The sequence below is a fragment of the Loxodonta africana genome, chromosome 12, assembly GCF_030014295.1.
Source record: "Loxodonta africana isolate mLoxAfr1 chromosome 12, mLoxAfr1.hap2, whole genome shotgun sequence".
Lineage (NCBI taxonomy): Eukaryota > Metazoa > Chordata > Mammalia > Proboscidea > Elephantidae > Loxodonta > Loxodonta africana.
In genome coordinates this window covers 57,332,980-57,359,831 of record NC_087353.1, presented here as the reverse complement: position 1 = coordinate 57,359,831, position 26,852 = coordinate 57,332,980, and the positions used below count along the sequence as shown (strand labels likewise).

The 26,852-nt window shown below is 43.2% G+C and overlaps 1 protein-coding gene across 5 annotated transcripts; it reads right to left on the bottom strand.

Annotated features, from left to right (window-relative positions):
- Positions 1-1,972: 1,972 nt before the first annotated feature.
- Positions 1,973-26,398, bottom strand: ZNF75A (zinc finger protein 75A). 5 transcript variants are annotated; one of them, XM_064295451.1, is made up of 7 exons: positions 26,132-26,398; positions 23,714-24,231; positions 22,156-22,351; positions 21,370-21,461; positions 20,902-21,028; positions 18,951-19,061; positions 9,797-18,711 (listed from the first exon to the last, which is right to left on the bottom strand). In XM_064295451.1, exons 2-7 carry the CDS (start codon positions 24,128-24,130, stop codon positions 18,089-18,091), a joined length of 1,566 nt encoding a protein of 521 aa, XP_064151521.1. In that variant the 5' UTR covers positions 24,131-24,231; positions 26,132-26,398; the 3' UTR covers positions 9,797-18,088. The 5 variants fall into 5 exon arrangements, with proteins under 5 accessions (XP_064151522.1, XP_023413218.1, XP_064151521.1 ...); XM_010597361.3 differs by having other exon boundaries at positions 9,799-18,771; XM_010597362.3 differs by having other exon boundaries at positions 9,800-18,768.
- Between the last annotated feature and the right edge of the window lie 454 nt (positions 26,399-26,852).

Sequence of the window (26,852 nt, the reverse complement as noted above, 5' to 3'; positions counted from 1 at the left end):
TACCATTTTACATTCGCACAGGCAATGTAAGATGATCCAGTTTCTCCACATCCTTGCCAGCATTTAGTGTTGCCAGTATTTTTTAATTTAAGCTATTCTGATAGTTGCATAGTAATATCTCTATCAAGGAACAGCAGAGAAGAATAAAATAATACACTCACCACCAATTCAGTGGTACTTTGAATTCTGGTGTTCCTCCCCAAATTGCTTACTGCTGTTAACTCCTCAGAGTTCTCAAATAGCTGTTCCATACATTCTATTCAGGTTTTGTAGTTATTTTCTCAGAGAAAAAATGAAACTTGCTTAGTCCATTTTACCCGGAACCAGAATCCCAATACATTTGATTTCTTTCCCTTGTATTACTGCAACACAGTGTTGATTAAAAGCAGTGGTGGTAGCATTCTTTTATAGTGTTCTTGACCTTGATGTATTTTGACCAATTTGACTAGTTTGTCACCTTATCTTTCTTTTGATTCATGTTCACCTGATATAACCTTTTCCATCATTTTACTTTCAATTTTCTATATCCTCAGAAATATCTTGTTTAAAAAAATTTTAGCCTGAGCGTTTCTGTCTTTTGATCAGTGAGTTTAACTAATTTACATTTATTGTAATGATTGTGCTTTTAGGCCTTATTCTTGTATCTGTTTTTTCAAGTTTTTATTTACTGTATTTTTTTTTTTTCTCCATTTCTGCCTTCAGTGGGTGGATCTAATTTCTTACGCTGGATTGAATATAATACTTTTCATTGTTTTAAATTCTTCTGATTGTTAACCCTGTTTTATGAAGTAAGACCTTTACTTTAGATTATTTTTTCCCAATTAATTTCTTAAACTTTTCAATATCTATATCTTCCTTCCAAATAAGAAAATTACCTTTGCATATTTTTGTATCTTTTAAGTCTTGCCTCTCTCATTGGCATCGTCTATAATTTTATTTCTCAGTTGTTTAGATGCACCAGTTTTTTTTTGTGTGTGTTGTTTCTAATGTCCTCTGACTTTAGTAGATAATAGAAACTTTTGCTAAAGCATCTTTTTACCCTTAAAAACCAAACCCATTGCTGTGGAGTCAATTCTGACTCATAGTGACCCTATAGAACAGAGTAAAACTGCCCTAAAGGGTTTCCAAGGCTGTAATCTTTATGGCAGCAGACTGTCTCATCTTTCTCCCACAGAGCAACTGGTGAGTTCAAACGGCTGACCTTTCAGTTAGTACTCAAGCACTTAACCACTGCACCACCAGACCTCCTTTTTTAACCCTTACTTCCTAAATATCTTACAACAGTCATCTGAATTTATTTTTCTTCTTGCTGGATCACTTCTTCCGAGAATGTCTTCAGAAAGGGCATATACGTGTTAACGTTTCTGGCATCATTTATGCTGTGACATACATGTTTCACCTTCACATTGAAATGATAGTTTATCTGCCTATAAAATTCTAAGTTTGAAGATCTTTCCTTCAACAATTTGAAAGTATCACTTTATCATCTTCTTGCATCCCATGTTGCTGTTTAGAAGTCTGATGTCAGTTTGGTGTGATGGATCACTTTTGCATAGCCTTTCTAGCCATGGTCTTGTAACTCCCACCCAGATGATTGAGTGGGGCTATGCAGATATGATAATTGTGACCACCAAAGGGATTGGTCAGTTTTGCCATCCCACTGGGCTTGAGGTGAGCTATCTCAGAGGCTGGAAAGAGAAGACTCCACTGTCACCAAGGAAGAAGAGGCAGAAGCCAGCATGTCCTTTGGACCAGAGATCCAGGTGCTGAGAAGCTCCTGGACCCAGGAGACAGAAGGCAAGCTGTAACCCTGAAGATGGCAAGAAGCGATGGCAGAGACCCAGCAGCAGGAGATGGCTTCTGGCCCACGGAGCAAGAAAGCTGAATGCCTTTGGGCAGAGGTGCAGGGCCAGGGAGAGGTGTGCCTGCGAGCAGAGGTAGAAGAGGCTGTCCTGATGAAAGAACTGTATCCTTGAGTGTTCCTGAGCCTGAATTGTAACCTGTTACTTCTCTTATAAATCCCATAATCTTGAGTATGGTCTGTGAGTTCTTTGTGGCCACTGCAATGAATATCGAACACAGCAGAGAAGTAGAGAGCTCCTTGGGAGGGATGGCTGGTGTCAGAATTGGTAAAGATAGCAGAGAGAGAAGGCATGTCCGACCTCCGCCTCAGGAATCAACCTTGGGCTGTTGACCTTGATTCTCCTTCCCCCTCATGAAGTGAGAGGAGGTCAGGCTCCACCCCAAGTTGTTTTTACAGTTGGTTAATGATCTGATCATTCTATTTAGTAACTTTAAAACATTTCACAATGGTTGCAAAAAACAGCTCCATATACTGCAGTAGCCTTCACGTCATCATAAAATTATAAAACAGCACCCTCATTGATGTTTCAGATAATTTGTTTTTAAAAAATTTAGTATACAATATTTAGGAAAGGTATACTACATTTGGTTAAAATTCAAGTACTAAGTAGATTACCCAACAACTATGTGTAAAAGAGATGTTAAGGTACAAATCTAGCTGTAGTTTAACAACAGAAAAAAACATTTCCCATATAATGCATCTTGGTGTGTGTATGTATGTTTTTCCTTATCTAGCCTTTATTCTTATCTATCGTATAAACTCTTTCATCTGTGTTTAACTCTAGGGCATTTTTTTAAAATCTGCATGGTTTGTGCATTTATTTTTAATGCTATGTCTATAATCTAGTTAATCTTTGGAGTACCCTTTTTTTTGCCATTTTAACCATTTTTAAGGTTACAATTCATAAACGTTAATTATGTTCATGTTGTGTAAATATCACCCCTATCCATTTCCAAAAGTTTTTTGTCATACCAAACAGAAACTCAGAATCCCTTAAGCAATAACTCTACATTCCCCTCTTCTAACCATCCCTGGTAGCCACTAATAAACTTTTGTCTCTATACAATTACCTATTCTAGATATTTCATGTAAGTGAAGTCATGCAATATTTGTCTTTGTGTCTGATTTGTTTCACTCAGCATAACGTTTTCGAGGTTAACTCTGGGACATTCTTGGTTATTATTTCTGCAAATATTTTCCCCTCATTTATTTATTCTCTCATTCTGGCAGTGTTACCGGAGAACAGCCTTGGTTCTTGTCTTCGGTGTAGGAAAGAATTCAAACACTGAGACAAATAGTTCCAAGTGAGCAGGGGTTTATTAGCAAGCAGAGGGTTAGCAGCGAAAGTACACTTGACTAGGAAGCGTTAAGTGGGCTACTCAGGTAGAGAAAGAATCTGAGTGCTCCAAAAGTTGTTTTCTTAGGGTTTTATACACTTCTTGTCTCTTATCTCTCCCTGTTAACTTTTAACAGCCCAGACAGGGACCCCTATAGATACTACTCCCTTGGCTTAAGGTTTAAGTACCAAGTTAGGGACTTTGTCAAGTTAAGGACCCATATAGGGATCATTTAATTGGCTTAAAGTTTACCTATGTAGGGACCATCTTATTGAGGAACTTCACCACCCCCTATCTCTTCCTCTGTTGTTGTTGTTAGGTGCTGTCGAGTCAGTTCTGACTCATAGTGACCCTTGGCACAACAGAACAAAACACCGCCCGGTCCTGAGCCATCCTTACAATCGTTGCTATGCTTGAGCTCACTGCTGCAGCCACTGTGTCAATCCACCTCGTTGAGGGTCTTCCTCTTTTTCACTGACCCTGTACTCTGCCAAGCAGGATGTCCTTCTCCAGGGACTGATCCCTCCTGACAACATGTCCAAAGTATGTAGGATGCAGTCTCGCCATCCTTGCTTCTAAGGAGCATTCTGGTTGTGCTTCTTCTAAGACAGATTTGCTCATTCTTTTGCCAGTCCATGGTATATTCAATATTATTCGCCAACACCACAATTCAAAGGGGTCAATTCTTCTTCAGTCTTCCATATTCATTATCCAGCTTTCATATGCATATGATGCGATTGAAAATACCATGGCTTGGGTCAGGCGCACCTTAGTCTTCAAGGTGACATCTTTGCTCTTCAACACTTTAAAGAGGTCCTTTGCAGCAGATTTACCCAATGTAATGCGTCTTTTGATTTCTTGACTGCTGCTTCCATGGCTGTTGATTGAGGATTCAAGTAAAATGCAATCCTTGACAATTTCAATCTTTTCTCCGTTTATCATGTGGAAATTATAGAACAATGTCATTAATATCACACGCAAGCAAAATTTTGCTGAAGATAATTAAAAAACGGCTATAGCAGTATATTGACAGGGAACTGCCAGAAATTCAGGCGGGCTTCAGAAGAGGATGTGGAACCAGGGATATCATTGCTGATATCAGATGGATCCTGGCTGAAAGCAGAGAATACTAGAAGGATGTTTACCTGTGTTTTATTGACTATGCAAAGGCATTTGACTGTGTGGGTCATAACAAATTACGGATAACATTGTCAAGAATGGGAATTCCAGAACACATTATTGTGTTCATGAGGAACCTTTACATAGATCAAGAGGCAGTTGTTTGGACAGAACAAGGGGATACTGATTGCTTTAAAGTCAGGAAAGGTGTGCATCAGGGTTGTATTCTTTCACTATACCTTTTCAGTCTGTATGCTGAGCAAATAATACGAGAAGCTGGACTATATGAAGAACAGGGCATCAGGACTGGAGGAAGACTCATTAACAACCTATGTTATGCACATGACAAAATCTTTTCCTCTATAGGGACTATCTTACTGAGGAATGTCACCACCCCTGTCTCTTCCTCTTCCCGAGTGCAAGCTCTCCCCCTCCCCATTACAGCAGTATTCAAATATTTACATTTTTCATTTCCTATCTATTTTTTTTTTATCTGTATCTAAATTTTCTTTTATGTATTTTTTCTCTGTGTCCCTTCCTGATGCCTTTTATATGAGTTCCTCAACCTGATGTTCCAGTTTACTAAGAAGCCCTGGTGGCAAAATGGTTTGGCAGTTGGCTACTAACTGAAAGGTCCAGTGGTTCAAATCCACCAGCAGCTCCTTGACAGAAAGGATCTGTCAGTCTGCTTCCGAAGATTACAGCCGTGAAAACCCTATGGGGCAGTTCTACTCTGCCATATAGGGTGGCTATCTCTTGGAATCAACTCCAGAGCACACAACAGCAGGCATATCAGCTACGTTGCTGATAAAGTGAATGAGGGATTGGGTGAAGGCCAGACCCCAGCTGTGCTCCACCAGGTGAGTTTAAGGCTGGAGTGGGGCAATACCCTCAGGGAATACAGCTCTGGCATGTTCTCTGAACTTGAATACTTCTTGTTTGCCAACCCTACCTTTCAGGGATGCTCTTTTCTGGGGAGTTCTTGGGGTAAAGAGAGGGAGGGGCAAGAAGAGAACCCCACAGGGCAGCCAGTCTGCACCCATTGTTTTCTGGTCTCCATTCTAGCCTGGCTCCAGTTCTGTCCACCCATGCCTTCCAGTAGAAGGGCGCTGGGGATTTTATTTTTTTCCTATCTCACAGTTTTGGCAGAGCAAGCAAGATCTGTGCAGGAAATGGGCGGGAAGAGAAAAGATTACCACCAACAAGCTATGCTATAACCTTGCCCTTTCTGCTGGGTCTGCTCCTTGTCTACTCTTACTTTGCACAGTCCTATACCCGCCATCTACCCCAGTACACCCCTTGGGACCCATCACCCTCTGTCTCCCCAGGAGTTTCCTGCTACTTTTATATTCATTTCTTTATTCCATCATCTGCCGTCCTGGCTTTGTGGCATTCTCAGGGCTGGGAAGGAATCAGCAACTTGTGCTAGTTCACCATCTAAGAAACCAGTTTCCCTCAAGTGGATTCTGACTCACAGCAACCTGATATGTTTCACAGTAGAACTGCGCTCCATAGGGTTTTCAGTGGCTGTGAACTTTCAGAAGCAGATCACCAGACCTTTCCTCCCAGGCACCTCTGGGTGGACTCAAACTGCCAACCTTTCAGTTAGTAGCTGAACACTTAACTATTTGCATCACCTAGGAACTCATAGTTTACCATCAAGCTCTGGTTAATTTTTCTTATAGTTGAGCTGGCTACAAGGAATATATTTTAAATTCTGAGTTCAGCATTTTAATATTTTTCACCTTATTACTGAGCTTTGTTACTTATTTTGGATATTATAATAACGTTTTAACTTTTTCTTTTAACCCTATTCTTTCAAAAAAGATTGTCATGCTCTTAAATGTTATTTTTAAAAGTTTTATCAGGAGGCCAGATTTCTTTTTGTATATGAAAATCGGTTCCTAATTTTGCAGTAAAACTCAATAATAAATGTAAAGGTATTTACTTCCAGTTTCTCAGGAGCACATCCATTTTGTAAGGTGAGGACATCTATGAAAATTTCATTGACTGATTCATTCTTTTTTTTAGTAACAGCTTCATTGGGTTATGATTCACATACCATCTAATTTATCCATTTAAAGTGTACAATTCAATGGCTTTTAGTATATCCATAGGGTTGTACAACCAACACCACAATCAATTTTAGAACATTTTCATCAACCCAAAAGAAACACTGTACCCATTAACAGTCACTTCTCATTTCCCTTCCCCCATCCCCTGGTAGCCCTCAATCCACTTCCTATTCTATGGATTTGCCTATTCTCGCCATTTCATGTAAATGGAATCATATAATACTGTGACCAAAGTCAGATCACACTGAGCCCCACTGTCAGTGTCCCTGCGACCGAGACACTGGGTTCTGGTTGCTGCTGTTCCCGCTGGAAAGAATTCTGAACAGTTCTTACTTCTCTGTGTCATCCTCTCCATGTTCGGAGTTCCAGGCAGGAGCACCTGATTGGCTAAGCTTAGGTCACGTGTTTAGACCTTCATTCGAGCAAGTGGGGATAATGACCACCCACCTGGCCTCGTCAGCTTTCCTAGTGGGATGCAACCAACACACACACAATGGCAGATTACTGAAATTTAGGAGGGGGCTCAGATGGGCAGCAAAGAATAAAGACAAATATTCACCATAGTGTTGGGAACTAGCTAATTCTTAAATAGAGTTAGGGCATTGGGAAGGGGGATAGGAAATAGCTGGTAAAATTGGGGGCCAGATCCCGAAAGGTTTTAAGTCTCAGGCTAAAGAGTTTTGTTTTGTTGATTGTTGTTTAATCACAAAACTGTTCCTAAAAGCAAGTGCTTACCAAAACGCCCAATGTGTGAAACAGATAAAAGCAATGCTGCTTTGTGGAAGCATAGCAGGAGCCTAGAGTTCCCATTGCTCTGCCCTTTAACTTCCTGTGCATGGCCCCCCAACATTGAGGACTCTTGTGAGGGGCTTTATGGTAAAAACCACTGTCGCAGGCAACAGGGCACCTTGGAGGATTTTAAGTCAGGGCAATGTGTGATGAGAAGTGTTTCAGTAAGAATTCTGGGGGTGCTATAGGGTGAAATGAAGTGGGGATGAGATTGCCACCTCACCACACTGTGCCTTAACCACATAGTGAATTCAGGAGTGGGGACAAGAATAGGCTAGGTGGGGAGGGAGATGGTGAGTTCAGTACATACTGGACACACTGAAGGACAAACAGCAGAGATATCCAGTGGGCAGTTGGAGGTTTGGACTTGGAACTCCAGACAGATTAGGGCCATCAGAGCTATGAACGAGTTGAGCCAGCATTGTGGTTGAAGAAATGTCATTATCATAAATCGATTATTTAGTGCCTCAGGCATACTGCTAAGCACTTTATATACATTATCTCTCTTGACAGGTACCAGGGCCAAGAACCCTGCTGGAAAGGTAATATTGGATGGTGGTTAGGAATGGGTTCCTTGGAGTCTGCCTGGGCTTGAATCGTGGTCTTGCCACCTGTAGTTGTGTGAGCTCAGGAAAGTTACTTACTCTTCTCTATATGCCAGTTTCCTCATTTATAAAATGGTGACAATCATGGTAGTACCTATCGCATGGAAATGATTTGGAGAAAAAAATGTTTATAAATGCACAGCGCTTCGACCAGTGCCTGGATCAGAGGAAGCACTTTGATGTTGCTCTTGTCATTATCATGAGTGCGACTTCCACCCTAGCACAAGTGACACATGACCTTTAACCCATGATCTTCTTACCTTCTTTGCTGTCCGTTGTGAGACCCAATGACACCCAGGGAGGACATAACTGAAGCACCAAATCATATCCTCTTTCCCAAGGGTTATCTTCTCCTCCCTAAATTCTTGCCTTTGAAATCTAATCCCGGAATCCATGTAAATCCTCCTAAAGAGGCTGACTTTTTTTCAGTCTTTACCTACTCAATGCCTCTTCTTTTTTTGTCCAAATTCTTCCCCCTTCTTCCCTCCACCACCATTAGTTATCTGGGCCTACTTGTCAACTTCTGCTTTAGTCCCTGCTGAGCCTATCTTCTTTTTAAATTGAGATATGTAACATATCATAAAATTCACCGTTTTAAATTGTACAATTCAGTGGTTTTTAGAATAGTAACAAGGTTGTGCAATTATCACTATTATCTAATTCCAGAACATTTTCATCATTCTAAAAAGAAACCCGTTGCTGTTGAGTCGATTCCGAGGCATGGCAGCCCTCTAAGATGGAGTAGAACTGCCCCATAGGGTTTCCAAGGAGTGGCCTTTTAACCACTGCACCACCAGGGCTCCCAATTCCCTCCTTATCCACATCCTCTGGCAAACTCTAATCTGCTTTCTGTCTCTATGGATTTGGCTATTCTGGATATTTTATATAAATATAGTTTTTGCCTATGGGAAGAACAAAAGCTTAGACACAATTAGGAAAGCAGATTTTCCAGCCAGGTGGTAGCAATTACTTGTTTTAAGATTAATATTTAAAAAAAAAAAAAGGTTAACTGCCTTTATCCTAACATGCTTTTTCATACAGTTTTAAAAAACGCTGCTTGTGATAAAATGTCTGATCATGTTGGGGTAGATCACTGTGAAAATTTGAGAGGCACAAAACAAAAACAAAACAAAAAAACATTGCCAGGAAGAATATAATTGCTTATACACTAAAGTTCCTGCAGTTTCCATAGGAGCTTGCTTTGTGTCTCGGTGTCCTTACTGAGAACGTGTCTAGATTTCATGTCTCTGTTTGAAAAGCTCTTACTGCATTCATATCAGCTAAGATTTAAATATGTATATCCCTGTAAGGATTTGGAAATGTTTCCTATATGTGAATGCTAAAGTCCACTCTCAAAAGAGCAGAGAGGCTGAGCCAATTCAATCATATCTTTTATTTCCTAATGCCATTTTTTAAAATTGTACTTTAGATGAAGATCTCCAGAACAAGCTAGATTCTCATTAAACAGTACACATACTGTTTTATGACATTGGTTAACAACCCCACGACATGTCAACACTCTCCTTTCTCAACCTTGAGTTCCCTATTACCAGCTTTCCTGTCCCCTCCTGCCTCTTCTAGTCCTTGCCCCTGGGCTGGTGTGCCCCTTTAGTCTTTTGTTTTATGGACCTGTTCAATCTTTGGCTGAAGGGTGAACCTCAGGAGTGACTTCACTACTGAGCTGAAAGGGCATCTGGGGGCCATACTCTCAGGGTTTCTCCAGTCTCATATCTTTAAAAAAAAAAATTAATATTAAGGTATATAAGGTAGGAGAGGTGTGTTTCTCCTATTCTGTTTTTGGGAAGATGGAGCTGAAGATAAGGCTGAGTGGGAAACTGACCACTGAAAGCCAGTCAAACTCCCAAATAAAACACAAATATTGTATTATGCAGTTTACAAATACAATGAATCAAACTGCCAGCTTCTTGGTTAGCAGCCACGTTCTGAGCCACTGTGCCACCAGGGCATCTCAATGAAAATGCGTTAAAAAAAAAAAAAAGAAAAAGCCTAGAATACGCTTTTTCCTAAATCCAACATTCTTTAGGAATAAAAAAACAAAACCAAAAGTGTTTGTGAACACAAAATTCTAGTACCTAAAACGATGCTAGGTCCATAGAAAATGCTCAATGAATATTTGCTCACTTACCTTTCAAAAAGTTTTAAGGAGCAAACATTCTTAAGCAGTAATAAGGCCAGAACCAGTTTTGGGCAGCAGGTTAGACTAAATATCAATCTGGGAGTTGCAGAGGATGATTACAATAGCTTATGGCACCAGGAATCTTAGTTGCAAAGAACGCTTGGTTGGCCAAGACGGTTTTCATAAATGATTAAGTGTGGGATTTATTAACTGGCCAAAGATCTTTTAAAGTAGTTTGTGTCACACTACTTAACTATCAGTGCACTGGGTGTTAGAGTAACTACTTTAGAATAACTCCACAAAGAACTGTCAAGATTATATATATCAAGGGAACAAATAGACACCAACCATGAAAAAGGAGAGAAAATTCCTCATTGACAAGCATGATGACAAATGGGGCAGAAAGTAGAACAGGAATATTAAAATTCCAGATCATTTTTCATCTAAGTATTTATCAAAGTGTGATGGTCAAATGCTAATTAAAAAGAAATATGATCAAGCAGGAATGCTAAGAAGGAGGGTGAATTATAATAAATTTGTATTGAATATTAATATGCACATTATTTCCAGAAAAACGTCTTCAAAGCCAATCTGTGTAGGTAAACGAGGAACTAGCCCTGAGGGCACTTTGAGCTCCTTGGGGAAATGTCCTGCATAAATTCGTTGAAGGGTAATTACTTTTGTTGTTCTTTAGTGACTTCCAGGGAACCTAAAATTAACTGTTGCTGCCAAACTCTTAAAGAGTGCCAACACTCTGGGCCTCACTAAAAGTACAGCAGTCAATCATGCAGTTTCAAGTTATTAGTAAGCTGCCCCAGTGATCGTTAAACGCATTGAACAGCCCCTGTGGACCAACCTCATTACGAGACAGCTGGGATGCCCGGTGTTCTCATAAATGAAAACACCAGGGAGGACGCCAAGGGGGTAGTCTCACAAAGCTATCTTGAGAAGCTGTCAGCTAAGTTTTGATTGCCCTCCCACGTTCTCAACCTTCCCTCCTGTGGGAGAGAGGGCCTCCACTGTGTGAGAACTCTTCCTCATTGGTAGTTTGTTTAGGCAAGAGATTGATAAGAATTGTTTACCTCTCACAAACTATTTGTGGGTGAAGTACTATAATGTTTGAAATTTGCCTTAAAATACTCCGGCCAAAGACCAAACAGCTACCCCTGCCAAGACAAATAAAACAAAAATTGGAGGGAATAAATTGAACAAGACTTTCAAAATGTTGCTAAAGGTTAAAGCATGCATAGGGGGTCATTATACTATTCTACTTTTATGTAGGCTTGATACTTTCCATAAGAAAAAGTTTCAAATAGGTATATATAAAAGAACTTTTTTATATGTATATTATATCCATCATCTTAAATCAGTTATTACCCTCTGTATTAGTTGGAATGAGCAGAAATCCCCATTCGAACTGGCATAAACAACAAACGGAATATACAGGCTCATGTACCTGAAAAGTTCAGGGCAGTTCCAAGTATCAGGTGATGCAGCATAATGATGTCACCAAGGACTGAGCGTCTGTTGCTCTGTTCTGTCTCCTGTAGTGTTGGCTTAATCCTAACACACATATCTCCAATAGTTTCAGGAAAACTGTCAATAGCTACTGGGGCTGGATGTATCATCCAGCAAGAGGGAGTGTTTTTGTTCTAGCATTTCCTACAAAAGTCCTGATGAGACCAACTTAAGGTCCTATGCCTAACCCTGAGCCATCTTCTAGCTAAGGAGGAAGAATCTACTTATTAGCTTAGGTCACATGCTGTACTCCTGGATACCAGGGCCAGGAACCTCACAGATCTCCAAAATGAATCAAGGTTGTTGGGGAGGGCAAAAAGGGAAATGGATGCTAGAAGGCAGTCAACAAATGTCTGGTACACTATCCACATGTAGAGCCTTAGAATAGAGGGTATCTTAGGCTGGGTTCTCTAGAGAAGCAAAACCAAGGAAATGTATATATATATGTGTGTGTGTGTCTGTGTACATATATTCTCAAAGAAATGGGTCTTGCAGTTACGGAAGCTGGCAAATCCCAAATCTGTGGCTTAGGTGTCAGACTGGAGGCTTCTCCTGGCTCACTTGGTTGCAGCCAAACTAGTCCGTCAGACAAAAGGCTGCTGGCTCAAGTCTCAAGAACTGGAGGTCAGATGACAATGAGCTGGATACAGGATCCAGAGCCAGAACAAGCTTTGCCAGAGTGTCCATACATATTGGATGTAGGTCACACTCAAGGAAACTCCTTTTACTTCAGATACTTGAGTAAGGGGGTGACTTAAGTATAAGGGCATGTGTGACTTGAGTAAGGGTGTGACTCAAGATACACCCCGCACTAATCCTGCCTCATTAACATATAAAGTTTAGGATTTACAACACATGAAATGGAGAGCAATTACACAATACCACAAAATGGAGGACAGTCACATCAGACCTCAAAATGGAGGACAATTGCACATTACTGGGAATCATGGCCTAGCCAAGTCGACATATAACATTAACCATCACAAAGGACATTGAACCATTTATTTGAAAACTGCAATATAGATGTGATGCTGTGGTCAGAGATCAGGGACCTGAGTGGTCTGTAGAGGTGGAAGATTTCCTTAACGAATGGATGGGCACTGTCTGACATGGATGGGGATAGTGGGGAGGGTATAAGGTGCTTCATTTTGGAGAGTCTACCTACCACCACATGAAAGGCATCATCTTGCCAGATACAGACTGTCTTGGTGTGTTCCAGCTGTCCCTGGCTGTTGGTCATCAAAATGCACTGTAGACTAGCCCTGCAGTACACAGGTAGTCCCCGACTTACAGCGGGGTTCTGTTCTGATGGCTCAAGAGTGGTCAGTTCTGACATAAGCTGAATACCTCGTTTTTCTCATTTTCATTATTACTGCCTTTTGTTATCAGTATCTTTATAAATCCGATCTTTGTCCTTGGGGGTTGAAAGCATTAAACTTACAGATATATTTTAATACATACATACATAAAAGATATACAAATCACTAAAAAAAAGACAGTTGTAACTGCAGCTTGTCATAATTTGAATTAAGTTGGGGACTGTCTGTAGTTCCTCCATTCCTTGGAGATAGTTCTGATCACCAGTACTCCCACCAGGTACATGAATGCCTCACTTAACATGGCTGTTCATCTCAGAAATATTTTAATGTATAGAAATATATTTACTTAAGTTACCTATCTAAATATCTATATGATATCCACAGGATGTATTTACGATGTGCATGTATGTATAAATATGTGTACACGTATGTATATCTGTATATACATATCACATTGTTGGGGCACAGCTGTAGCAAGGAAAGACCCTCACTGTGCGTCCTGGCAGATAACCTGAAGAAATGACATGTAGCCCTTTCCAGATTCATGAGTTGATTCATGGAAACTTATTGACACTGGCAAGCAGCTACTCTCCAGTGGCGGCTGGCTGGAGTATTTTCCACAACCACCTAGCAAGGGACCCAAGCTTATATACCATTCTAGCTGGGACCAAGGCTCATTGTTTTCTCCCACGTCCTTGGGCAGTCAGTATTCCCAGGGACTTCACAGCCAGGCCCAGATGTTTTCCTTCTTGTTGCTAAGGCATTCTTTGGCCTTGGCCGCTGGCCCAGTCCTGGGTTTGTACCTTAGCCTGAGTCCATCCTGAATTCATCCCCAGCATGCTTTGGGGAAGAGCAAAGCTGATTCCATTAGGTAGGGGACGCATATAGCTGAATAGCATTATCCTACAGTCCACCCCTGCATACCCTCCCAAATGTACTTACAATCTTACCGTCCCCTCTTCCGTGTAAGCCCTCGGACTTGGTATGCAGAGGAGCACTGCAAAACCAGACCACATACTCAGTATAAGCAGTAACACAGGAAAAGACTTAGTAATAAGAGTCCCAATATCACCCAGAAGCCTATCTGCCAGGCAGATGGGAGGGTTTACAGCCAGCTGGAGACACGGCCAGCAGTGTCATGTTTGATAGAAGTGATGTGTTGCTGCAAGTCCTGCAGAGCCAAAGATACATTTTTAGAGGCATCAGGGCTATACATGCAACATTCAATTTTTATTATGGCACAGGTGTCACTCTGGGTGGTGGTCAGGATGTCAAGGGCCACCCTACTCTGAAGGATAACCTTCTGTATTTGTTGAGTCTCCCCATTCAGAAGGGTGATAGCCCACCTGGTGTTGCTAAGTGCAGCTGTGGTGTGTCTGGCTAGCACCTCTACCTGCCACTCCATATCTATAGCTGTGGCCTGGGGCGAGAACAGGGACAAGGGGTAAACCCACCATGATGTGCGCAGGTATCTGTGCTGGGCTGTTACAGTTTAATTGCTGGAAACACTGTGGATGGTGGTGTAAACATTAGCAGCTATGTACAGCCGCCCCCAGGTGCAGCACCCCACCCAGTTGTAGGGCAATTACAGCCACCCATGCAAGCCACATGTCCAAAGCCACCCCTTGCACGATTGGTATGCCCCTGCCCGTAGGCTTCGCTTTTGCTTCCCTAACCAACTACTGGCAACAACTAGCAGGATTCTAGCGTACTATTGTTGGGGGTCCAACCCATCACCCTGAGGGGGTGAGAGGTATTAGTCCTGTTCTGACACTCCCAGTAAAGGGGAACTTGACCCTTTATGAGAACTTCCATCTACCTGCAGCAGGGTATACACTGTGCATGACTTTCTCCAACGTGCTGCACCTCTCTTTTGCTCCTCACCGCAACTGGGACCAAAATCCCAGTGGCACTCTCGTTGCTTTGCCATTGCCACAGGCCCCACTCACACCCCTTACTTTCTAGAACTCTCCCCAGTTTCACCTGTCTCTCTCTCTCCAACCGTCATCTCTTCACCTGTCTCTCTCCTTCAGTCTCACTTGTTTTTTCACTAACCTACATAGGGGCCATAGGGTGTGGGCTACATGGGGTGTGAAGGGGCACCAATGCCCTAGGAGCCCAACAAATGCCTGTAGTTCCTTCATAGTTTCTGGGCAAGGGTAGGATTGGACTTCATCTATCATCGCTTCAGTCATTGCTTGCGTCTTACCCGACCAGATAACACCCAAGTCCTTGACTGACAAATCAGGCCCCTGCATTCTTCCCTCGTTCGCTGCCCACCCCTGCGACTGGAGGTGCACAACTACCTTACCAGCTCCAGTCTGCAAAGAAGCAAACAAGTCAGAGGTCAGCGTGACATCATCAATATAGTGGAATACGGCCACCTCAGCAGGGGGAACCTACCGTTTGAGGTCAGTGGCAACCGTGCCATGGCATATGGTGGGACTATTCAGGTACCCTTGTGGGAACACAGTCAAAGTCCACTGCCTCACCTCCCAACTGATGTGCAATTAACCACCTTCCAGATTTAAGAGACGACCATCCATGGAGATTCATACACCATCCTAGACTGGGCCTACACACTCGGACTGCCACTGTTACCAGAAAATGCTGGATAGCACAGGAAAGCTGACCCACCTACAAGACCCTGGCTAAGGCTAAAACCTGTGCAGGGACAGATTCCTGAGCCAACAGGCCAGGGTGTTCTTGGCAGGTAAATCATATTGGAGCCTTTTATCCTATACAGAGGCTTCCACTGGATCTTGAATGAACTCTTCACATTCTTTATCGCCCCAAGACATAGGGGCAATTGAGCGCTTCAATGGACAGGTTTAAATGGCTGGTGGGAGGGGAAAAAACAACCCCAGCCTGAACCATGCACGCATTTCAGACAAGCAGTCTGGGGTCTCAATGCAGCAGTTCCCTGCAAGGGCATTTCTTACTTGTGCCGTATGTTTGACCAAACCGTCTATTCTATGAAATGTGTTTCTTTGGTGTAGAATTGTTCCTGACAAAAGATATGGGTTCCACAAAGGCACTGACCAGAGCCCGCCGCCGCCACCACCACCACTGACTGATGAAGATGAGTGACAGCCACCAGAAGGAATGTCACCTTCTAGCTGTGGAGTCTTGAGCAAGTCCCTGTACCTATTTTGAGTCTTAATTTCCTCACCTATAAAATAAGATGTGGAAGGGATGACTTCTTAAGCCTCTTACCTAGGACTGTACCTCAATGTTTTACCAGGAACATACCCGAGTCACTGCTGTAAATAAATACATAAGTTATCAGAAAACCTACAGGCCTACACAGACTTTAAGAAACCCTGGTGGTACAACGGTTAAGTACTCAGTTGCCAACCAAAAGGTTGGTGGTTCAAACCGCCCAGCAACTCCATGGGAGAAAATACCCGGCAATCTGCTTCCATAAAGATTACAACCTGGGAAACCCTATGGAGCAGTTCTACTCGGTCCTATAGGGTTGCTGTGAGTTGGAATCAAGTCAATGGCACACAACATACAAACTTTCATCAGTCCATTAAATTTATCACCTAAGACTGCTCTTAAATGCTGTGCTGGAGAGGACATAGGCCAGTTGGACCCTATCCACTGTCTTAGTTATCTAGTGTTGCTATAAAATACAAGTGGGTAGCTTTAATGAACGGAAATTCATTTTCTCACACTTTAGTAGGCTAAATGTCAGAATTCAGGGCACCAGCCAGGGGAAGGCTCGCTCAGTCCACTCTTGGGGAAGGTCCTTGTCTCTTCAGTTTCTATTCCTAGGTTCCTTGGCTATTATGAGCATGTATCTTCTCCATTTGTCCTCAAGTGCTTAATCTGCTCTTTCATATTTCAAAAGAGACTGACCTAAGACCTACCCTACACTAACACTGCCTCATTAACATAACAAAGAAGACCCATTTCCAAATGCAATCATAACCACAGGTATTCCGACTCACAGCCACCCTGTAGGACAGAGTAGAATTGCCCCACAGAGTTTCCAAGATTGTAACCTTAATGGAACCTGACTGTTGCATCTTTCTCCCGCGGAGCGGCTGGTGACGAATGCTTAACCACTGCACCACCAGTGCTCCTACCACAGGTACAGGGGTTAGGGTTTATACATCTTTCGGGGGGGGGGGCACAATTCAATCCGTAACACCGTTTAAGAGAAACTACACAGATTGTGGATACACCCATCCTTGCCCAACACTCATCACCAATTCCTAAACCTTTCCTTTCGGGAACTCTTGTCTTCTGCTAACTGGATTCCCCAGGTGACTACAGCACGTGACCACAGCATGTAGCACACATACCCCAGCTCTCATATAAACATAACTCTTTCCTCATTCTTAACAATACACAAGTCAAATTAAAAACCAAACAACAAGAAGGGACCTGACAAGATTCTGATCCTGAACTGCCATTAGTTTTCTTTCAAGCTTTGGGCAAGTGCTAAATTTTATGTCTGTTTAATCCTATTGACATTATGAGCTAAGGAAATAGTCTAGATTCTTTTATTGCCAAAAATTACTCTTTACATCTAATACATAATCCATGGCTACAAATTCCAACTCATATCCATAAGATCTCATTGGAGATGCTTCCCATTTTCCAAACACAGCCAATGAGACACATAGGCTAGTGCATTATTAGTTCACCTGGCAGGTTTTCTGGTGGTGAAATAAATATGATTTCATTACAGAAAAATTCAAGAGCTAAAGTTGTTAAAAGGCTCAAGCAGATACTTAAAGGACGTTCAACTTTGTGAACAGTGTCCAAAGATAAAAGGACATCCAATTTGGTTCTTGGGAAACTTTACATTAGAATACATTTCTGTTGTAAGAAACAATTTAAAGTGGTCAGCCTACCACTCTGAATGGTATGTAACTAAACACACATATTATGACTTCTTGTTTTGGAAGACCATGCTACAAATATTTTTATCATGTATGTGCAAGAATGGCTGAGGGGATTAACGCAAAACAAATATTTACCTCTATGACTACAGAAAACTGTTGATTGACTCATGCTTGCATCTTCTATTTGAAGCTGAATTTATTTTGCCAAATACAATCCCAACTAGAATGTTCTTAGAATACCTCTCTTACAAAAGAATCCCCTGTTAAAAGTAAAAACAATAAACTGCTGCTCTCTCCTGCAGAACCACCTTAGATTGCTGTCAGGATGTCTGTACCTTCACATTTTCCACTGATGACAAATTCTTATCATTGGTTGCTTTGCAATTTTGTATTTCCTCATCAGCTTCAGAATCGAACTCCATTTGGTGAATTTCTTCAGAAAGGGGAACACTGGACAAGCTTTTATTCACCTGTGGAGTTTCTGGTGTCTAAGAAGGCTTGACCGCCTGCTGAAGTTTCTCCTACATGTGCTACAGGAAAAAGGCTGCTCACCTGTGTGGGTTCTCTGATGTTTAATAAGGTGGGAGTTCTGACTGAATTTTTTTCCACATTCATGACATGTAAAAGGCTTCTCACCTGTGTGAGTTCTTTGATGTGTATGGAGATTTGTGTTTTGACTGAAGCTTTTCCCACACCATGAGCATTTATATGGTTTTATGCCTTGGTGTGTCGTCAAGTGCTTATTAAGATCTGAACTCCATCTAAACCTCTTACCACACTGTTGACATTTATAGGGTTTTTCTTCAGTGTGTACTCGCTGGTGTTTAATAAGGTCAGAACTAACTCTGAAGCTTTTCCCACATTCCTGACATTTAAAAGGCTTTCCTCCTACATGGTCTTTCTTGTGAAGATCCATAAGTTTCAGCAACTCTTGTTTCCAGGTTGAAAGTTTTTTTCTTTTCTTCACTGGGAAATCTCCATGCCGTTTCCCCGCCCTGTGTATATCACCTTGATTTTCTTTGCCTGTTGTTTTCTGGTGAACTTTCACTCTGGCATTTTTTGAAACTGTATCTCCTTGTGCTTCTATTTCTAAGGCAGGAAGAGATGCAGGCTGATGATTTCCAGTGTCATTTTTGAACTTTAACCCTGCTGAAATAAACTTAAGAATCAGCCATCTGTATCCATGGCAAGAAAATCGCAGGAATAAAAAAAAGAACAACTCAATGATGACTGATTTTTTTAAACACACAGTAGAATCTTAAAATGCTAAACCCCTGTAAAGGTTCCTATGAAGGTACATTTCCCCTCTTCCCATGGTGTACACTTACCTGCAGGAGATTCTACATGACTGTCCTTGAACTCCTCAGGTCCTTGGATCCATGGCTCTTCCCCTTGCTCTAGACAGGAGATCACTTTAGGTTTGGGGAGCACAAACAATGCTGTGAGAAGGAAAAACAGGTCATGGACTAGCAATTTAACAGTGAACTGTTCTACTAATTTCAGACTATAATGCAAAGCAAAGCACTCTTTTACAGTTTGTTACTCCAGAGAGTTAAATGGACAGAATCTCAAACCTATTATCTGGTTTATACTATATTGCATTTGTAGGCAGATATCCAAAGCAGGGACTAAGAAAAAGCAGGGACTAAGAAATAAACCTAAGGTAGATGGATGAACAAGAAACAGGGAATGGAAATCCAGTGCACATTCCCGCTTCTTCTGCCACCAAAAAATACGTATTCCGCCAAGGGGAACCCAAGCTCCAGAGGTTACAGGGAATACAGGCTGGTCCTATTAACTCTTTAAGAGGATTTCTCCAGATGAGACCAGGCCCACTGGAGCTAATCTGACGGTCAGTAGGTTGGGTATCACATGCAACGTGCTTCCTGTAATAATTATAGTTACAACCCTGATGGTGTAGTGGTTAAGTGCTAGGGCTGCTAACCAAAGGGTCAGCAGTTTGAATCCGCCAGGCGCTCCTTGAAAACTCTATGGGGGCAGTTCTACTCTGTCCTGTAGGGTCGCTATGAATCGGAATAGACTTGACAGCACGGGGTTTGGTTTTCATTTTGGTTTTGAATTAGTGTCTAAGCACCAGGCACCGGATGACTAGTAGAGATTTCCGCCACTCCTATAGCTCACTGGTTCACAACCAGGTTGGGGAGATGACCAAAATAAATGGAAACTTTTTCGAAGTATAGATCACCATATGGTGGGAGTATTCTGTCTCTAAGTCATTTGATTAATATGTATCGAGTGGCTGTTGTGTTCTGAACATTGCTCTATGGGCTGGGGACACAAAAGCAAGTAAGGCAAAATCCTCTATTTTCACTGAATTTACATTCTAACAGGAGAAAGTGATCAATGTTTGGGAGAAAGCTAATACAGATAAAGAGCATTTTAGGATTCTGCTCCTATGAAGTTATTCTTGATAAAGTTGCTGTAGGCCTCTTTGAGTGATATCTGAACGGAAACCTGAAAGCAGTGAATTCTGCATGTAGTGGAAAAGTGTGCCAGTAGAGGAAACAGGAAGGTACAAACGAGCTCAATGAGTTCAAGAAATGCCAAGAATGCCAGTGTGGCTACAGAGAGCTGAGCAAGGACAAGAGTAGCAGGAGATCAGGGCAGAGATTTGAGTAATGGCTAGATAATGGAGGGGCCTAGGCACCTCAGTAAGGAGTTTGGATTTTCTTCTGAATGTCATCAACAGTCACTCTAGGGGTTTGAAGCAAGGAAATGTCACCATCTGATAGTTTCTGAAAGATCACTTTAGCCATTATGTGAAAAACTGACTGTGAAGGGCAGAAACAGAAGAAGGGAGACCATTTAGAGAGCTATCAAAGTAGACTTGTTTAGATATGGTGGCTTAGACCAGGATGCTAACAGTGCAGGAAGTTGAGATATGGTTGGACCCAGAGCCAAGGGGACTTGCTAATCGCTCAAGGGGTATGATGGGAAAATCATAAAGGATGATCGCAAGATTTTTGGCTGAGCAATTGGGTGAATGGTGATTCCATTTACTGAGATGGGAAAGATGTGGGAAGAGCAGGTTTGAGAAGGGGGAAGGGAATCAACACTTCTCTTTAGGATAAGGAATGAACACTTTTGGAAAAAGCTCTCCAGGTGATGTGGATACACCTTTCTTCTCCTCTACACCATCTAGTTGAGAACCAACCAGCAATTGGACCAGGGAGACCCTCTCACAGGGGTGCAATCTCAGTAACCTAAGGACATGATAGATTACTCAACTTTTACACAAAGGGAATGGAAAATCTTTACCTAGAGAGATGACAGTCTCATAGTTTTCCTGCATTACATCGTGGTAGAGGACCTTCTGAGTGGGCTCCAATAACTCCCATTCTTCCTGAGAAAAATACATGGCCACCTCTTCAAATGTCAACAAGCTCTAAAGAAGAGAATGGGCTTCAACTCAGTACTTGGCAGTACAGAAGTGGCCCTACCACCTGGCCTCTGAACTGCACAGTAGGCTAGACACTGAAAGAATTAACAGTATATATATATATATATTTTTTTTTTAAAGAAAGCAGAAAGGAAGGACCCAACGGACCGCAAACAGCCGGGGAGGTGCCCGGTTCCCACTGGGCCAAGCCAGGGTGTTGAGGGGAGAACATCTAGGGCTAACACACCTCTGAGCCTCTGCAAGACAGTGGGGGTCATAGGTAGCAGGGAAAGGTATGAACAAGGTCATGCTCAGGCAGCCCTAAAGAGATGGAAAGTATAGCTCACCTGGGACTCAGGCAAAATGAGCTTAGGTGCCACTGTCCAGTCTTTGGTGTTTGTCTGCTCAGAAAGGGCTAGAGTCGGTGGTGTACGCAGAGCTGTGGGTGGAAAAGAACCACACAACATTTCTTTTTGTTTATAAACATCCTGTGCTCATTTCTAAAATAGTGAATCCTGACTCAAGTGTGAAGTCCCAGAAGCTACAGTCTCGCTGTAAATAATCAGTTATCTACTAGCCCACAGAACTGCTTCCCTAGTTGACTGTTTCCTAAGTGTTCATGAGAAATAAAAGAAAATTCATTTTTATTTTCCTCTCATGAAATAATATTCTCTGAGCTGGCCAAGAGTTAAAGGTGTTTGAAAATGAAGTACTCAAGGACTCCAAGTACAGTCAGAGATAGAGCATTTTTGTCTTTTATTAATTTTTTTCCTCATATACAAATCTGCTCACATTTTGCCACTGACAACCAATTTCTGAACCTAATTCTTCCTATATCTTATGAGGATTAGTTGGCTCTGACCCTCCCTGCTCCGTCTTCTCCCCTCCTCTCTACTTTTCTAAGGAACAGAGTTCACAGTATGACAGTCAGGGTTTTGTTGTCTGAACATTTCTGTAACCTAGACTAACCCCCACCTTGACCCAGAGTTGGCAAATTCTACTGCCACCCGGGAGGACAGCATAATCACTAACATGGCTGCTTTTGCGAGTTCACAGGACTGGACACAGCATTCTAGCTAAACAAGTTACTATCACAGCTCCCTGGAAAAGGAAATTATCGTGGAACTCCTTACCCTTTTTGTATACCGCCTTAGTTTCTTTGTGAGTGTTCTTGCTTGGCTGTTCTTGTAGACCCTGGTATGTATTCCAAACTTCTTCATTCTGCAACCTGCCCACTGATTGGGGCTCTGCTGTCTTTAGCATGAAGCCTGGGCCCACTGCTGTTCCTCCCAAGATCACTGCCTCCTTCCCCAGCTCATGGAACACAACCTAGAAATAATCCCCATCCTTGTTACCACAGAACTTACTTTTGGTTTGAGGGTGGCAGAGGGAGGAACAAGCAGAATCCTGTTCCTGGGAGGTGTGAGACACTAAATAAATTAGCGAAAAGACTTAAAAAGAGATAACAGGCTCCTTATTTTCCACAAAGAACTATATGTTAAATCTGGGAAAACCATGATAAAATAAAAAAAGCTATGACTCCTGCCAACTGACAATACACCCCCTCCACACACAGCCCAGCTCAGGTCACAAGAAGGGTGCTGGCCATCTCTTCTCATGCTGCCTTGACAGGTTTCCATTTTTGATTTGGATCCTCGCCTTTCTGGTTTCCTCTTTTACTTTCCTCTAAAAATAAATAAATAAGGAATGGGATAAAAAGATTTTTCCTTTCAGTAGGATTTTTCCCGTTGGGAAATGGAGATCAGAATAAATAAATAAGGAATGGGAGAAAAAGATTTTTCCTTTCGGTAAGATTTTTCCCGTTGGGAAATGGAGATTAGAATGGAAGAAAAAATGGGAGAGCCTGGTTCTAATCTACCTCCAAATGATTTGGTGTGACGACAACACACATATGCCCTGCTCTGTATTCTCTGCCACCGCAGGTGTGCTGCTACCTGCCCAAGGGCTACCCTGGGTCCCCACTCATTAAGAGGGGTTAGGACCAACCATTAAGGGAAGGCAGTGGAGGCTCTTGTCTAAGGTACAGAGAACACTATTCCTCACCATCTTCTCTCTTCTGGGATTTTTCTTTTTTCCACATTTTCTTTCTTTGCAGTCTTCCCCTGGCTGTTTGATATTTCCTTCTCTTAGCTATCCTTGTTTTCCTTTGGCCTCTTAAGTTTTTTTCCTTTTTTGGATCTGCGACCCCACCCCCCATTTGCTTCTAAGAACTCAAGTCTCATCTCCTTGGTTAATCCAAACTAGGCTCATTACTCTTAATTCACTTGGGTCCTAAAGAGCGCAAAAAGCAACTCTTTTTCTCTAAGGAAAACTCTGCCAGGAGCTTCAAAACTTGTGGACTGACTATTGCTGCAGCCCACAGTTTCAGGTCTCGCTATAGCTTTCCTAAAGGAATAACAGAAGAAGTGACCTGCTCGATCTCATTTCTCAATTAACCTCTTCCCCCAATAATCCATTGCTGCTGAATTGATTCTGACTCATAACAACCCTATAGGACAGAGCTGAACTGCCCCATGGAGTTTCCAAGGAGCACCTGATGGATCTGAACTGCCGACCTTCTAAAGGGCAGCAGCCATAGCTCTTAACCACTTAGCCACCAGGGTTTCCCTCCCCCCGATAGATCCACCTTTATCCTACTGCATTGTTCATGTCAGGAATGTTTCTTCTCACCCCATTCCTTGTTTCACCAGATTCAGGTTCCCTCTGCAAATATTCTATTAGGGCCACAGCCTCCTTTATGCTCTGTGGATGATGCTTTTGCATCTGGGTCTGGGTCTCCCTGGGCAGAATCGTCAGGAACTGCTCTATCACCAGCAGTTCCAAGATCTGCTCTTTCGAGTGGATCTCTGGCCTCAGCCACCGATAGCATAATTCCTTAAGCTGGCTCACAGCCTCAATGGGTCCAGCCGCTTCATGGTAGCAGAAGTTCCGGAAATCCCGGCGAGAGCTCTCGCGACAGAGACTGTCCATTTGTGGGGTAGCTTTCATACTATGACTGGATTTCTCTGTCACAGATCCCTTGGTTTCCTGCAGAGCCCTGATCTGAGGGTTCAAGTGCATAGCCACCTTCAGATCTACCATTATCATTTTGCTCTAGGAAGAGTTTTGCTCCTCTACGCTCCTAGCACCATCTTTGACAACTGAGGACCCATCTGGTGTGGTACAAAATCAGTAAGAGTGTCTTCTTCCTAAGGGTAGAGAAGACAGGAAAAAAAGCACATGCTAGTAAGAAAGTCACATGAATCTTATTTCAAAACAAACCAACAAACACGTTGCCACAGATTCCGACTCACAGCCATCCTGTAGGACAGAGTAGAACTACCCCATCGTGTTTCCAAGGCTGTAATCTTTATGGAAGCACCTGTCACATCTTTCTCCTGCAGAGCAGCTGGTAGGTTCAAACCTCTGACCTCTTAGTTAGCAACCAAACGTTTAACCACTGCACCACTAGGGCTCCTTCCATGAACCTTATTAGTTGCTACTTATTATCAGAGAAAAATGAACAGAAAAGGTACTGTCATGCCTTCTCTTTAAAATTAATTGACGCAGAGTAGAACTGCCCCACACAGTTTCCAAAGAGCACCTGGAGGATTCAAACTGCTGACCCTTTGGTTAGCAGCTGTAGTACTTAACCACTACGCCACCAGGGTTTCCAAATATTCTAAATATTAGGTAATGCATAATGATAGATTACTTCAGGCTCTTTCTTTCTTTCCCTTTCCTTGTTATTTAACTTTGCACCACAGCACAGTTCAGAGAAGGCAAATGCCAATCAGCAACTTGGCTTTTTTTTTTTTTTTAACCGTTCAGGTAAATGTGGAGGGTGAGAAAACTGGCACCCACTGGCTGAACGGAACCTGGGATTATCCAAAGATTTCATCTGTGTGCTTTCTATCTCATTTCCCCAATGTCAAAGGAAAATTAGGATAAAATAATATGATTAAAAGGAAATTTTAAGTTTCTCTAAATTTTAACAGATCATTCCAGCCTTGATCTTTAGTCAGAAGAGAATCAACTTCTACCACCCTTCATTCCCCTGTGAACATGGACATCTTCACTTTGTGGTACTTTTCCACTGCCAGAAGAGGTGAGACAGTGAAAATACAGTAGAAGGAAAGTAATTAAGGAAAAAGTAACCTTATTCTTCCCAGAAAGTATCCCCCAACTAAGCAACCAGATGCTCATCACTGTTCTTTGCAAGACAAAAAATGAGTATTGTGCAGATGACTTATACCTATTTAAATTTTTTTATTTGACTAGGAGTAAATTAGTTGGCCTTTGCTTACAAGATACTCGTATGTCCAGTAACCTGGTGAAGCAGTAAAGCCCTGGGCTGCTAACCGAAAAGTCAGCAGTTCCAACCCACCAGCTGCTCCCCACGAGAAAGATGTGGCAAAAAACCCAAGCCAAAACAAACAAAAAAACGGGGTGGGGGATGGTCTGAGGTAGTGGTGACTTCAGATAAGGTGAATTTTTGCTGCTTTTACATTTCCTCAGAGTCATTTAGACCTCTAGGCCAGGCTAAGGAGTGCCTCGTGGGACCATTTTCTCTGAGGTGACCTAGTAGAAGCGACACCAGAATTCTGTCCAGGACGCCACAGGTATTCAAAGTGGCCGGTTCCTTGCTGCTCACCCTGGCTCAGGAGCCACGGGGCTCGTTTTGGCATCAGCTGAAGCTGGTACCTGAAGCTGCACTAACTCGTTCATCCCGTGGTAGCATCAGCCAGTGGAACCAGGCAAGTTTCTCTGGTGCAGTGTTGGACCTCACTGCCCGCCCCACCTAGGATTAGCTACATCCTCTCAACTGACGACAGTAGCGTGGGGACACTGTGCACACGAGCAGTCTCCGAGGTAGCTTCCCCCGGAGCCCAGGCTTACATCTGCGCCAAGAGTAGAAAGAGCGGCTTTCGGAGCCTGACCGCTGGCCTCGCTCCTGACAGTCCTGCCTGCTGCCGCCTGGAAACGTCGCTGCGCCTACAGAAAATGGCTGCCTCCTCCCCCGCCCGCCAGGTAGCGGCCCCGAAGCGCTGCGGCGTCTCTCAGGGGGCGCCTGAGCCGAAGTCAAGATGAAAGTGGGTTCCTGGTTACCTCCGAATAGCTCGGCTTCCGTGGCGGACACTTCCCTCTTTCCCGGGCTCAACTGCAAAGTCGTCGCCCGCCTGCCCGCGCGGTTCTGGGGAACGAAACTCTCCGCCCTGAGCCACTCCGAGGCGGGGTCGGCGAGGCGCGCTGGCCTCAGTGAGAGAAGTCCCAGGGTTCGGGAAAACGGCCCTGCACGACCAGGTGCGCAGCCAGGTTCGCACCCCTCTAGGCTGAGGGCCAACCCGCCGTTCCCGGGTTGCGGTCTGGCGCCCGCGTGCACAGCCGGAAACGGAAGTGACGCGTCCCCGGAGGCTCCAAGCAGTCCCGCCCGTTGCATTCCAGTCCTGTCGCTGAGGAGTCCCAGCTCAGCTCGGTCAGCGTTCGCAGCTGCTCTTTTCCTCCCTGGAGAAACCTCTTTGCAAGACAGAGTTCGCGTCACCGCGTCTCTGGGCCTGCCAAAGCCAAGAGGAGCCTTGAAAGCGCCTTGTCGCGTTGATGCCCCGTCTCGTGTCCTCGCTTTGCGAGGACAGAACGTTCCTGCGTCGCTTTCGGGTGGCCTGAGGCATTTGGTACCGGGGGCCTTGCCCGGTAAGGGTCGTCGCTCTACTGCGCGCCTGAGCTCGCGGCCTCCTGCTGCCCAGCCAGCGGGGACCCGAGAAGAGGCAGTTTTGTCTTGCTCAGGCCCCTCGCTAGATCAGCAGCAACGGCCCCTTACGCTTTGTACCGT

Coding starts and splice junctions, on each gene's coding strand:
- ZNF75A (XM_010597361.3), bottom strand. CDS start 24,130: ATGATAATGGTAGATCTGAAGGTGGCTATGCACTTGAACCCTCAGATC. Junction 21,462..22,155: donor TAAGGCGGTATACAAAAAGG/GTAAGGAGTTCC, acceptor TTCCACCCACAG/CTCTGCGTACACCACCGACT. Junction 18,772..18,950: donor TCATGTAGAATCTCCTGCAG/GTAAGTGTACAC, acceptor AGTTTATTTCAG/CAGGGTTAAAGTTCAAAAAT.